The sequence below is a fragment of the Haliotis rufescens genome, unplaced genomic scaffold, assembly GCF_023055435.1.
Source record: "Haliotis rufescens isolate VD_foot unplaced genomic scaffold, xgHalRufe1.0.p SCAF_3, whole genome shotgun sequence".
NCBI classification, from domain to species: domain Eukaryota; kingdom Metazoa; phylum Mollusca; class Gastropoda; order Lepetellida; family Haliotidae; genus Haliotis; species Haliotis rufescens.
The window spans coordinates 48,294,882-48,310,550 of NW_025964001.1; the positions used below are offsets into that span (position 1 = coordinate 48,294,882).

The 15,669-nt window shown below is 40.8% G+C and overlaps 1 protein-coding gene across 3 annotated transcripts in view; it reads left to right on the forward strand.

Annotated features, from left to right (window-relative positions):
• Positions 1-15,669, forward strand: part of LOC124149736 (acyl-CoA:lysophosphatidylglycerol acyltransferase 1-like) — a 78,161-nt gene that overhangs the window by 25,618 nt on the left and 36,874 nt on the right. For all 3 annotated transcript variants that reach the window (XM_046521491.2, XM_046521488.2, XM_046521489.2), the window contains exon 5: positions 7,229-7,368. In XM_046521491.2, coding sequence (XP_046377447.1) covers positions 7,229-7,368 — 140 coding nt within the window. The remainder of the gene's footprint in view (positions 1-7,228; positions 7,369-15,669) is intronic.

The following is a 15,669-nucleotide window of genomic DNA, read 5'->3' on the forward strand; positions in this document are numbered from 1 at the left end:
TTCAGGAATGGAAAATACATCTTTCCCTATCATCAGTTCTCATAGCCACAGACAACATCACAGTAGTCGCCTATATTCAGAAGCAGGGAGGAACCAGATCCAGCTCCCTGTTGACGGAGACTACATGATTGTTTGCTTTGGCAGACTGGCAATTGCCAGATGGAAGCGAGACATATACCTGGGAAACTGAACCTACTGGCCGACAGCCTTTCTCGCCAGGGAAGAATAGTGGCAACAGAATGGACCTTGCATCCACAGATCTTTGCCTGGATAACCAAGCTAGGGGACACAACACACCTGGATCTATTTGCCACCTGCCAGAACAAACCAACTTCCGGTTTATGTCAGTCCGGTTCCTGACCCAAGAGCTCACCAGATCCACACCATATCGATGGACTGGACAAATCTATTTTGCGTACACATTCCCACCATGGTCTCTCCTAGACAAGGTCATCCACAAGGTGGAGGAGACGGATTGCATAATAATACTGATAGGTCCAATATGGCCCAGCAGGGCTTGGTTTCCCAGACTACATAGACTACCAATGGAGGAACCCATCCAATAACCACTTTGTCGAGATCTGCTACGACACCCCATGTCAAGCATTTTCCACGACAATCTACCCAGCCTACATCTAACCACTTGGAAGTTATCACGCAGAAGATGCAGCCATCCGGATACTCTGAGCTTGCCACAGAAGTTGTGGAGACTTTCATCTTCCCATATTTATGACAACAGATGACAACAAGTTTGTCCAGTGGAGAAGACGACAAGGGATTAAAATTAATGCTATATCCATCCCTATGGTAGCAGGTATTCTACTACATCTACGTCAGGACAACTAATTCCGACATGGAACGATAGAATGTTACAGATCAGCATGACGGATTATCAATCGGAAGCCATCCCATTCTAAACAGACTAATGAGATCCTTTCTACTAGAAGAGATTCAAGTGGAATCTATCTGTGGTACTATCGATATTGTTAACAGGATCTTACGAGCCCATGGCTAAAGCTACTCTACTCCACAAAGCCAGGAAAGTGTCGTTCCTCCTAGCCATGGCTATAGCAGCAAGAGTGTCAGAATTATATGCCTTAGACTATTCTATGCTCACCCATGATCAACATTGGACCTCTATAAATCTAAGATCGCTCCCAGACTTTGAAGCCAAGAATCCGTCTACCACCATGGGGCCGTTGGACCAAAGACACTATACTATTCCTGCATGAGGACCAACAGTGGATCACCCATACAGACTCTTATGTCCCATCAGAGCTCTCAAGTTCTGTCTCGCTGCTACAGACCCACATAGACGCCATCGAAGGAGACTCTTTCCATCCTGTGAGACTAATTCCAAGGATATCACCAAGGCTACTATAGCAGGATGGCTTCACATCTTCACCAGCTTTTACTTGCTTGACATGCAGCCGGAGTTTACAGGGCATATATTTCCTTGGTCTGGTTGTCACAGCACAAACTATCGCCCACCAATAGTTTTACCCCTTCTATTGAAAAAAAGGCGGGGTGGGTGTGGGGTTATTCTGTCTATAAGGTGTAGGATGGATTAGAAGCACCTAATTATCAACAATCATCATTAGACTGGAAGTGAGAATATAACTGGAAGTGATGTCAGAATTGGAAGTGATGTAATCGCCAGTATTTAAGGTCCCAAATCCAATTTATTACGATCAAGATCAGCAAATATAACGGTAAATTTAGTGAAAATATCACATATTTGACTGATTCTTGACACATTTCTGATTTTCAAGTCCTCAAGGGGAATTTCAGAGGAAATTATCTTAAGTAGGATTAGAATCAGTACATTATGGTTTCCAGAAGAGGATTGCTGTCAATTACACAGGGAGGTAGTAGAGGCAGATCCCACTTTAAAAATTAAAGAATTATTAAGAATAGTTATCATTGTTAATAACTCTAAGAATACTACCTCTATAACATATGAATTACTCCCTCCCACCTCCCCAATTCATCTACCTCTAGTAGTAGATGAGGGAAAAAACAGAAATGAAGTTGCCGCCATTATGACGTCATGGCTTGGGTAGTTAAGAGACTACTTGGGGACAACTAATTGTGTGATTGACAGTGAAGAGGATGTCTGTTGAAAATCTGAAAATTTATGTTAAATTTTAGTAATTTTAGTGTGATTGAAGCCAAAATACAGGATTAATGGCAGAGATGTAATAGAGGTAGTATTCTTAGAATTATTAGCAATGATAACTAATGTTGGATGTTTCAACAGATCCCTTCGGCATATCTTCAGCATCAGAAGTTTTTCAGAGACAAATGATGCAGATACTTGTTGGAATACCAGGAATACCCGGTCTAATGGATGACATACTTGTGTCTGGTGAAACACAGGAAGAACAAGACTCTAGGTTAAAAATATTACCAGACTTAGTAGCAGCTGCTGGAGTAACCTTGAACTGGAACAAGTGTACGTATGAGCAGAGATGCATAAAGTTTCTTTGGTTTATTATTGATACCACAGGAATACGACCAGACTCAGAGAAGATAGAAACCTATCAGAGACTTACTCAAATCAGACTTAACATGGTAGTGGGACAGGCCTCAACAAGATGTCTTAAAGGATATCAAGAGACAAATTAGTTCAGCCAAGGTACTTGGCCCAACAATTTTTCGAAGCCTACCAAAGTTTCAGCAGAGGGAGCAGTTCTTATACAGCAGCATGGAAATTACTGGAGATCAACCGCACATGCGTCAAGGTCACTGACATCAACCAAACAGAAGTACGCCCAAGTTAGAAAGGAAGTCCTTGCTACAACCTGGGCTTTTGAGAAATGCTCCAATTATTTGATGGGCCTTACATTCACAGTTGAAACAGATCATAAGCGTCTATTTGCCTCCTTGTTGGGTACCAAGGATTTGGATGTTTTACCCTAGAAATACATAGATAATTCAGTTTGTACCAGGGAAACACTTAGTATTGGTGGATACCTTATTATTAGCAACCCCTCTCAAGGTCTCCCTCACAGCCAGAACAGTGTCATCAACAATATGCCTGCTTCAGAGTGACACTGAAGAAATCCGAACTCAGTTGAGCAAGATGACGTTGAAGTATGCAGAGAACTAATGAAATTCTGTCATGAAAGTTTGCCAGATGGATCAAACATTCCAGGAGCTCTTTAAGCTTATCTTCCATGTTGAGACAGGCTCAGTATAGAAAGCGTTCTATTGCTGAGGGGAAGCAGGCTCGTAATATATATGTCTATGAGGCTACAAATGCTTGTGGTCTTACATCCTGGACATCAAGGATTTGTTAAATGTAGAGAATGAGCGAAATGATGTGTGGTTACCAGGACCTTCGAAAACAACTAAAATAAGTCGTAAACAACTGTACAGAGTGCATAAAAGAGAGAATGAATGCTCCACAACCACTTATGTCCATGGAATTGCTCAATCGACCCTGGCAATAGGTTGGGATGGATCTGTTTGTATTGAAGACCATAAAACACCTCCTTGTTGTGGATTGTTTCTCATTGTTGATTGTTGACATTGAGATCAACAAACTCAACAAGACCACAAGCATATGTGTTGTCAGTCACACAAAGTCAATAATAATTGGCATTTGATAACTGATAGTGAATCAGATGCCTGTTGAGAAAGATTTTTGTAGTGTGATAACAGCCAAAACATAAATTATGACTATGATATTACAGAGGTAGTATGCTTGGAATTAAACACAATGCTAACTATTGATTTCACAGTTTAACTAGCATCTCCTCCTCTTGACTATCTTTTCCTGGTCACCAGCAGAGTTTGTGGGAATGGATCTGGTGTGACGCCTGAAGTACTTTGATATGAACAAGTACTTGGATTTGGGATCATGAATTCACACTTGTATTTTTAGTTTTAGTCCAGAATTCTGGAGGCGTTCAAGAACTCTGACCAGATTCTCTTTGTGATCTTTCTGAATTACCATTGATAATCATATCTTCCATCTTACATTCAACACCTTTCAAATCCTTGAGGATAATGGACATCATATTCTGGAATGATTAAAGGGACAGGACGTCTACCGTTCTGAAGCTTTGTAAACAGTTGCCGATAACTCCCTAGTTTGCTCTGCTCGCCTTTTTCTGGTTTTTGCTCCAGTGACAACGTCGCAGTTGTAGGCTGATCATTTGACTGGAATTTCCTCTTGTTTGTAAACAAAAGCACTTATTCTGATGCACTTTACATATTGTTTTGCATTATTCTATGGATATACTACTGCCACTGTTACAGTAAGGTGCATGACAATATAGCTTTACATATCAAAGTGACTGTGCTAGCCTTCTGAAGAGCTTCGATGACTGGATTTGGAGGATAGATACGCAGATGGAATTAGTTTTTCATATTTTACGATAGTTTCTAATTGAAAGTAAAGCATTTCATGACATGTTTATCTAAATGTGTAGACTTGTCCCAAATGAAACATGAAAAACACATGAATGGACTGTGTAAGATGTGACGATGTGACAGAGGAACTTTGCTCACCGTAAGGAACTCTGGGTAGGAGTGTGATTGGCTTCATACCGAGGCATATATATAGTGTAATCTATGCTTTGATTAACACTGGTTTCTTTCTTATCTAATCAAACGGGCAATTAGTATTTTGTAACTCTTCCGTAAAAAAAATACTGTGCTGTGCTTGTGTTGTTGACTTCACTGTGCGGAGATCTATATTGTTTTGTTTTGAGATTTTATTCGGGCATGTGACATCAGAATCAGAATTATTTCATGCATGATTTAAAAATACACAGAACCGTTGACGTGCTGTCCCTTTTAGGTGTGTATATTAATAACAAAAGAGTATTGCTTTCTCACTCAACTTTACTTTCTCTCACTTCATACATCACTGTGTGTGGTGGATAGACCTATGTTGTGGATAGATCTAGTCAGTTCAAAGCTAAAACAAATAAAACGTTTCCATTATGTCTAGATAATAAAATATAATAAATATTAAAGTTACTGAAACTTTATCTTGAATTTAATTACCTCTGTTAATAATGTAATTTGACCCACAGTGAACTAAAGTGCTTCTCACAAATTAATGGCTAATATGTAACACCATTTCAGACTAACCCGTATGTTTTCACACCTTAGATATAACTGCACATATATTGCTGAATTTGGCAATGTTAGGTTCATATTACTTAATTGCTGGACAGATGAATGTGTTATTCACTTCATATGATCATACATAATAAATTTCTAACCGCAAAATACCTTCAATATTCAAACTTCACCACAGCAAAGCACATCACTCACATCGACCTGCAGTTCCAACTTAGGAGTTACTTCCCTTCCCCATGAGCTCAGATCTCAATCTGAAACAACCCAAATCTTTCAGTTACTGTGTGTTTCAGAAACTTGTGGCTGAATGAATGCTGAATGGGGCTGATGCAAGAATAAAGCATACTTGTTTAAAGCGATGAGATTCATTAAGGTTCATGAATGTTGTCAAATCTATACTGTCTTCTGCCAGATCATCAGTTCCACATTCTTGCAGTATGCAGATTTTATGTCCTATTTAGAGGAATCCTTTTTACCGTGCATCTTTTGGAAGACCTCTTCTGTGTGAGGGAGAGGAAATTCGTCATTGACAATGTCTTATGTGGCTTCTCAGATCAGGCAACAATAATTAGACACCCATTTTGAAGCAGCAACTTTCTCAATTATACCATCCTTCAGAGATAATTCTTTGGACACTTTGGACAACATAACTTCCGTTGTCAAGGTCTGACTTCTTTTTCACTTTGTGTACAAATCCCTTGGCAAGACCCTGACCTTCATGCAATGACTGGTATTCCTGAATAAAGTCAGTTCCCGGTTTATTACAAGTGAATCAACTTAATTGCTTTTTTCCTTTTTTCCTCTTAACCAATTATAGAAAGATACAGGGAATGTATCGTGTCAAGTTCCAGCGTGCAAGTTCCACTTAGACAACGTGAAAGGTCCCTGAAGTACAAGTTACCTTTGTTGTTTTAGCTGACATTGACTGAGTTTACTTCAAAGTGAGAGAATATTCAGTCCTGTCTGATCTGGTCAAGCCCGGTTCAGACACTCTTCAATAGTAAATTGGTTGTTGGGGTCGTAATTTTAGTCCAAAGTATGAAGTGTAAAAAGTCCCAATTAGAGAGTTGTAGGTCTGTTTGAGTAATGATAATTTATTAAGGAACTGAAGGGACTAGAGATAAAATCAAATTTTCACCAAAATCTGAATTTGACAGAGTCTGATATAGACAGTCTCCAATGTTTTGTTTGTTTGTTTGTTGCTTAACGTCGCACTCAGAAATATTCCATCTATATGATGGTTGTCTGTAAATAATTAGTCAAGACCAGACAATCCAGTGATTGACATAAGCATCGATCTTCACAATTGGGATACGCTGACATGCATCAACTACGTCAGCAAACCTGACCACCTGATGCCGTTAGTTGCCTCTTAAGGCATGCATAGTCGCCTTTTTAAAGCAAACATGGATTTCTGAAGACAAAATCTAACTCGGATCATTACGGGTGACTGCAGGTTGAATTTAAACACACACACTCATAATTCAGGTGTGCTTCAGAGCCTTGTTGCTCAAGGTTTGTTCAAAATGAAATGAAATTTCACATATGTGTAGTTTGTAGTGAGATTGAACACTTTTATTTTGTATTTTGCAAGTTTACAAAGTTTACCTTTACATTTTGACTATGCTTTTGAAGTCTCTAAAAACACAGTCTTTCTCTGTCCTCTCCATCGAAACCACTGGACCAATAAAGCTGAAACTTGACATCCTTGTTCCCCCACTCATCATGTGACCTTAATTTGTTTAAGAGGTTCAAATCTTATTTTTAATATGGTTGCTTTGGTATTTAAAAAACCCACCTGTGACCCAGTCTTCTAAGGTGCAGTAATTCCCTGTGCAGAGTGTTGGGCATGCCACAAACATATTTTCTTTTATGTGAATCACGGATTTGCCCTGATAATGATTCTTGTTTTTTTCTCAGCACCATTCCTCTCACATTTGACAGACATACCATGATATAAGTTAAATACAGATACTGTTACTCTGATATGATGTCCCCACCCCCCCCCCTAAAAAATAAAAAAAATTAAGAGAGCTACAGAGTCTTCTGAGTCTGGTATGTATAGGCTCCGAACATCTGTAAAATATGAAGAAAAAATGTTCTGGCCCTAAAAGCATTTTCTACTTCACAGGTATGCAGAGAAAAACAACTATCCTGTTTGGAATCACATCACATTACCCCGAGTTGGAGCTGTAAAAGTTGTTCTTGAGTCATTAGCTGATGGATTGTCTTCACCCATTGATAAAGGAGAGTCATCACTGAAAATCTCAGGTATTGTGTGTGCATTGATCCTATCTTGCAGCCCATACTCTTTAAAAGTTGGATGTCGGCATATTCATTCCTGTGAGCCCTGTGTTGACCTTTGGTTGTTGTTAATGTAGCACTCAGCAATATTCCTGTTATATGACAAGGATCTGTAAAAAAAGTGTTTTGACCAGATCATCCAGTGATTGACATCATGAGCATCGATCTACTCAATTGGGATACAATGACATGCATCAATCAAGTCAGCCAGCCTGACCCCCTGATCCCATTAGTCACCTCTAAGACAAACATGGGTTGCTGACGACCAATTTTAACCCGGATCTTCAAGGGTATATTGACCTTTGATAAACAATAAACGATATACAGGAAAAATTGGTCAATCTGCCATTGACTAAACTGATCCCGCTTGTCCTTGTGTAAACATTGTCTGTTGAGAGTGAACAAAGTGAATGTTGTTTTACCATGATGACCTGATAGTAATTGAGTCTGGACCATACACACCAGTGATGAATGCATGAGCATTTGATATGACCTCATATCCTGGTAGTAGCTTGTACTACACGTCATTATAGTGATTTACTTTTTATCCCCCTGGCATATAATGCGGGGGATATAGTCTACGCCTCGTCTGTCCATATGTGCATCCGCATGTCCACCTGTCTGTAATCATTTCATTTCCAGAGCATAACTCGAAAACCGTTCCCCCTGTGGGGACCTGGGTAGATAAGAATGTGTCCTTAGCACCCCATTGCTGGTCGTAAAAGGCGACCCAATTGGGCAACCCGTTTGCCATGGGTTGCGTCCCTTTGTCGGTGGAGGACGAGAGTCTGTTAGTTGAGGGCACTGGTTCCAGGAATAGCGTTCACTACACCATACACCACTAGACCCTTACTTTGCCTAGACGGGTGGTAGGATAGGCCCGATCCTATCAATCGGCTGGTCATGCCAAGCCCTGAGCACCTTACTTTTCCTGCTCTCTGCTCTCTCACTGTTCTGCTTGGAAATTTATATTTATGATTGAATTGTATGAATAATCATTTACACTGATTTTCACTATATTTGTTAAATTCAAAATTTGCCTAGACGCCACTGCCAGAAGGCCCAAGTCAGGCCAAAGGTACGCTGCTGCTGTTTCTGTTTCAAAGCCATCTCCTGTTATCATTCCAAAGACTGTTTCATGCCATTCAGTTGGTTGCCAGACTGTTTACACATGGGCGAAAGCTTCTGCTCCTACCTTGTCTGCTGCAGTCAAGATTAGGCCTGCACAAGAGACCTCTAGTTCACTACATCACAAACAATCATTCAATCAGTGATGTAGCTGATCCTATTCAGCTTTTTTCTGACCTGTGAAGATTCGGGATAGAAAAGGTTTTCAGCAACCCATGCTTGCCGTAAAAGGCAACAAACGGGATCAGGTGGTCAGGCTTGCTGACTTGGTTGATGCATGTCATCGATCTCAATTGTGTGGATCGATGCTCATGATAATAATTACTGGATTGTCTGGTCCAGATTCGATTATTTACAGACCGCTGGAATATTGCTGAGTGCGGCGTTAAACAACAAACCAACCAATTAAATGAAATTGCCAAATAATGGCTTCCAAAGTCCTAAAAAATCCACATATTCGTAAACAATGGTTTAACACTGATTGTAAACAAGCTAGGAAAGCTAGGAAAAAGTCAGAAAAATATTTCTGTAACCATCCAACTGTCCATAACTTAAATAAATTTATAATATTAAACTCAAAAGTGTGTCGTACATTTAAACAGAATGAACGCCAATCTTAGTGAAACTATGTTTTTCGAAAATATATTCCAGAACACACATTTCAAAGGTTTAGAATATGGTGCAAAGGATTACAGGTAAAGGTTTTAAGTCTAGTGTTCACCATTTTAAGGATGGTGACACATTATTAGCTCACCGGGTCCGAATCATTGTGTCATGGAAGAAGATCGGTTCGGGGGCGGCAGCGTTATGGTGTGGGGTAGGATTACAGCAAGACAGAGGACCAGTTTGATAGTGGTAGAGGGAAATCTCAATGGACAGCACTACCGTGACAAGATCATCGGCCCTGTTGTTCTACCGTTTTTGCATCATCATGGCCCAGGCATTACCTTTCAACATGACAACGCCCGGCCTCATATTGCTCAACTTGTTCAGGATTCTCTTCAACAAAACAACGTGAATGTCATCCCCTAGCCGGCTCGCTCCCCTGATCTCTCACCAAGGGAGCACATATGGGATGAGATGGATCGGCGCCTTCAATGTCAACCACGTGTTCCACAGACAGTCCAGGAACTTCGAAACATGCTCCAGCAGATATGGACAGATATCCCACAGGACTTTGTGCGACGCCTGGTCCATTCCATGAGATGAATGTGTTGCTTGCATCGCAACCAGAGGTGGACACACACGCTATTGATTTGTAAATTGACATTTTGGCAGGTTCATGTTTTTTATGAAATCACGCATTTTCTGAAGTCAGTATGGCAAGTTAAACCATTTGAACACTTACAGGAGTCTTTTTTTGTTTCAGATTTGGTAAAAAGCATAACTTTGCATTAAATCTTATTCAATGTCACAGGAACTTCTGTTGTTCAGTATATTTCTGAACTGATTATATTCTTTTTGGTACTGTAATTGATTTGTTTCTCATTTCTTTATTTTGGTCAATGACATGTCAGCCTTGACATCCAGGACGCATACTTACATGTTCCCATCCATCCTGACAACCAGAAACTCCTCCGCTTCCTCTTCGAGGGAGTCCACTATCAATGGGCGGTGCTCCCATTTGGAATTTCCTCGGCCCCATGGCTATTTACACACATCTGCCTAGACTGCCTCCTGAACCACCAGGCCACACTCCTCCGTCACAGGGCCTTAACATAATGTCTCCTACTCTAATTTAGATGGATAATCAGTCTGCGGAAGTCTCCTCACATCAGCGCAAGTGATGACTCCAGAGGGAGACTCCAACTGCGCCCTGTACAGATGTTCCTGGCTCCGTACTTCAGGTTAAGGCCAGTCGGTGTCCATCGTCCTCCTGGACTGCCTCAAACTTCATCTCAGGTGGTGGACAGTGGAATCGAACGTCTTAGGTGAGGTCTCCTTGACAGAGTTTACGACCTCGTACCACTTATTCCTTGAAACCTCCTTTCAAGGATGGGGAGCGCACTTGAAGGTTCATGTCATCTCTGGGCTGTGGTCTGCCTCGCAACAACAGTGGCACATCAACAACCTTGAACTTTTCAAACAATTTCTCCAGCACCAGCGGATCACCGTGTCGATGGACAACATCACTGTGCCCTCCAAACCAATGAATGACCCATTCCCACTGGCTCTTAAAACAAACGTTCCAACTCTTCCACCTGGTCAATCAATTGGAACTCCAGTTCCTGGTCCAACACATCACAGGTTGTCGCAACATCCTGGCAGACTCTCAGAGTTGAAGCTCCACCCAGACACCTTCGCTCTTGTTTGTCTGCACCTCAGCCATCCGAACATAGAACTGTTTGCCACCAGCCAGGACTACTAGATATGGACCTTCATATAACCGGTTCCGGACCCTCAGACTTGGGCAGTCGACGCCTTCAGCATCCCCTGGCAATGACTAAAAACGTGCGCTTTTCTGCATCCAGTACTACTTCAGAAGGTGGCCAGCGGGAGGATGGTTCGTCGATCGGAGAGATAGCCACTGACCCTCCCTAACTCCCAGACTGGCCGAATCTTCTGATCTACAAGGTTACATCTACATGTCTGGTCAATCTTCAAAGAGCTTTAAGTGGCAAGGGTTACTTGGCTAGGGCAGCAAGAGCTATTACACTGGCGCATAGACAGTCTCCCAGAAATGTGTACGACAATAAATGGGCGCTCCTTTGAAAGTTTTTGCAAGGAAAAACACCAGGACCCCACCTCTGCGTCTCCCCATTTCCTGGTCGAGTTGTCTCTATTCTTGCGTTCAAGATATCTCGTAGGGACTTACTAATTTGTGTTTACTTACATGGACTCAATCAAGGATATATATTGTGTGACTGTTGAATAGTGCAACCAGGTATGTTTAATCAAAGCCAGTATATTAATGCCAAAAATGTGTCTTTCCAAAATTCAGTTTTGTACATGTGCAATATACTCCAAATTACATCTTTAGTCAAGCTAGATCTTTGAAGTTATTGTATAGGGAATCTTTGAAATGTCTCCAGGCCACGCCAGACATATAGTTGCAGCGAGGGCCCAGACAAACCTAAGCTGTAGGGTTATCGAGTCACACCTTCAAGCTCGACTCATAATTTCAAAAATCTAAACGACAAAATTTGTCATTTGTTACAAGTTATTAATGTGCACAGTTTGGTACAAAATTGAATGTATTGTCTAGGACTTTGAATTCAGTTAGGGATATTCATGGGTGAGCCACCCCCACATATATGTTTATTGTATGTCAGTATTAAGTAATTAACAGCACAGCAGTATTCAGCATTTCAGAGTTTTATCTGGGCAAGCTCCCCAAAGACACGGGAAGAGCACCCATTGTACTTAAAAGGGCAATAGTACCCACAAGTACCGTTTTAGTCGCGCAGCAAAGTTAGACTCCTGGTTTCAAATTTCTTTATGCGAAATATTTGCTGAGATGTTTAATTTGTACTTTTTATGACATTACTCATTATCATTATTCGGTACTGAGTCCCACCGCCAAGCCAGACTCCTGAATTCAAAGAACCTCCATGATATATTTATTGAATCTGTGCAAAGCTTTAATACCTTGTAGTGAAATTGCACATTACAAAGATCACTTGGTTAGTTTTCAAACTGGCACTAAATCAAATTGGCTAGATGATCACTTTCATACCTACATACTTTCATGTAACTGATTTTGTTTTTGTTTTGTGAAAAAGTTCACACATATCAATTTGGACTCATGTAAGCTTGGGGTCCAAGCTTCACGTAACGGAGGGAAGTTGTCATAGCAACTGATTTACGACACCCATTGTCTGAAGAACATTTGATTTAAAAGGCTCATTACCCTGGAGCCATGACATCTATATGCCTTGAAACACTTAATTGCTGTTATTTATAAGATGCTAATCCTAATTGTTAATCCCCATTTTTGTGTACATCGACCTTCTGCCATCCTGAACGAGATGTGCAAGTATGTCACTAATGAATTACTGTTTATATTTATATTTATTACTTACTAAATGTCAGGTGACCTTGGCTATATAAGCCTTGGTCCTGAGATAAAAAAAAGAGAGGAAGAAAGGTCTTACCCTTAGCCTAGCTAGGGTTAGGCTGGGTGCTCCGGGGCACCTAGACAACAACCACTACCACTATGTGCTGACCTGGCACATAGTTTCTTTTGTATGTATATATTTACATGTATACAGTAAAACTGTATATACCGCAAACCATCGTCTCCAAGTTGTCACTTCCTACTGAGAACCATACGTCGGCCCCTTGCATATATGAGTATGCAAATTATTCATTAATCAACGTCAGACCACAAGCGTTGTTAGCTGTGTGGTAGGGTTGTCCACTCAGCTAGTTGAAACAACTTCTTCTTCAGCAAGACCTCACACAGATCTTTTTCTCTGTCAAGAACAAGCAGTAGATGTATTAAGGATTAATGCAGGATAAGTATACAAATATAAAAAATAACTAGTATTTTACTAGGTTTACACATAAACATTCCTCTGCCTAATGCGTTAAAAGGCATCATCTACTCTGACATACTTTAAGGATTATTATTCCTTATCGATCAGTGAGTTCAGACTTGGATTACACTGGTCTTCGTGTTGAGCTGACTTATCTGCTATGAGTTGTAAGTTTTTGGAGTATCTGCCCTCAACCAATCCTATCAGATGAACTCTCTGCATAGGAAAGGGATTTGTGTGAAACGGACCAATTAAGTACCCTTTGTCCTTTTCTTCATTGATCAGTTTAGTCACAATTTTGGCATTAATGGGTCCACTGGTTGATAACAAGTTACGACATACTCGTGTGATGGTTTGTGGATTCTTAATTCCTGTATGGAAACCTAGGATCATGTATGAAGTCATATTAGTGTCAGGATGATCAAATAACGTGGCCTTCAGTGTCTCAATGTTTACAGGAGATGGTCTGGCTTCAAGTCATTTATCGTACTTCCCATTCTTTGATGTCTTGTCCGGATGACATTGATATTTAGGATAGTTTCTCTTGCATGTCAAGCAAATGTGCAGAAACCTGTGATTTGGTGGCTGCATCCTCCCATTGTCGTAATTGTTGCAAATGGATTGTCCATGGTGAAAGATGGGCGTCTGTTTGATCAGAATTGCTCTTACTTGTCTGCTGCAGCTTTCTGGGTGCCAAGAATGATTTGAGTTGGTTGTGGAATGACAACAGGCAGAATTCTGTTGTATGATTCAATTCACCGCACAATTAACATGCCTTCGCCTTTCTGGATGTGAAGATACTTGATGAATTGATAAATAGTTACAGTCCAGTTTGCCCCAGTGTACAGGTTGATTAAGTAGTTTGATTGCTGTTTGGCTCTCATACTCAATACTTTCTGTTATCTTCTGTCATTTGTTGTTTTAAGATGTAATATTGCCTGTCTCTTATTTGAATACCACATGGACCACAATGATCATTATCAGGGATAAGTCATAAAGCCAAGTTAATATCCCTACCCTCGTGAATCTGTTGTGGGAGGTTTGAAGATACTGTCTCCTGTCTTGGCAGAGTGTTTGGGTCCAATTGTTGAGTAGCAGTGGCGGTTTGTTTGGTAATGGCGGTTGCCAGTGAGAATTTCCAATGTTGTCTTAATTCTTCTCTGGTGGGTGATTGCTAAGGCTGGGTGAAGAGGCTTCTTATTGTTTTGGCAAAGGGAGGTAAAGATTGTGTGGCACTAACACTCTCTGTTGAAGTACTTGAACAGTCGCGACAAAACTCTGCAAGTCCGGTTGTATGGGCCATGACGCTTGGTGATGTCACAGGCTGAGTCGTTCAAAGTGCTTTGTTTGGAATTTTGTTCCATTCTCTGACATATTGACTGAATTAGGAGTGTTCCGAATATCTTGTCTGACTTGAGTGGTAGCTGAAGTCTGGGTGGTGGTTGAATGCATTACGTTTCCATCCACATTCTAGGTGTAAAACTGAATGAGTTGTCCCCTTGCCATGGAATTTGGCAGGTGTAAAATTCTGATGTCACTTGCGATTCGCTCTTAACGATCCGCAAAGTACCAGTTGGTAGGATTGCTAGAATGTTCATTTGCTGCCCAGTCCAGATTTATTGTCTTGTATCTCCTGCGAACATCTCCAAGAATAAGACAAAAGTCATGTTGATACGGCTGGTTAGCCATCTTGGCTGTTTACATCAATGGCAACTTCATTTATTGAATTGCTTTTCCAACAGGGAGCCATAATGCTGGTTCCGGGGAGTCACTTGCATCTGACGATCACTTCCTTGTAAGTCGCAATGTCATTGCGAATTTGGAAATGTATATGAAAAAAATCAGTTATGACTCAACCATTAACAAAGTGTGTTTGACTGACCATGTGTAATCTAGACAAAGGAATCGCTAATGAGTGACTGCGCCTTGAAACTGTATCCCAGGAGATATGACTGAAAAATACTGTCTCTCAGCAGATAGATGGATAACACATGGGCATCATTAAACCTAACTGTAGAGACCAACACAAGAACGGTCCCAACATTAAACGATGCGGCAGGATAAGAAAGCCTGTCACACAACTTTAGATTTTAAGTAAACATCCTACCTGATGTAACTATATTATAATAACAAAGATACCTTTGGGGGAATAGGTCAAGTTTATTCAACAACTTGACAAAACCACAGCTCCACAGTAGGAGAAACCCTCCAAACCCCCAAGGGTCAACTATAACTTGAACATTTCTTAAAGGAAATACAACACCTGCACTATACGGCGGCTAGACGTTAGGCTTTAGCCAGTTTTACATGATCAGTGTCATCAATAACGATGTAATGTTCATAAGCTTTTGAACGCCAGTCACCTTGTAATTTATCAAAGCTGGAGGAAGTCTTGTCTCAAATGGCAAACGAACAAACCCCTCTTTGGAATGAGTGTCCGCTATAGTTGTTAGAATTATATCCGCACTGCTGTAAGTAGAACTTCAGTGTCTTCATAAAACTTGAATATGTAAGGCATCTGATTGACCCATTGGCACTAAGGTATGAGAAAAGCGGTATCTTGGCACTCTGAACTGCTTCCGGGAATTGAGACAACATATTATGAAGTGCTTTCACTGGCCACAGAGGTGACTCGGGGATTGCCATCAGGGGCAGTCTTAAA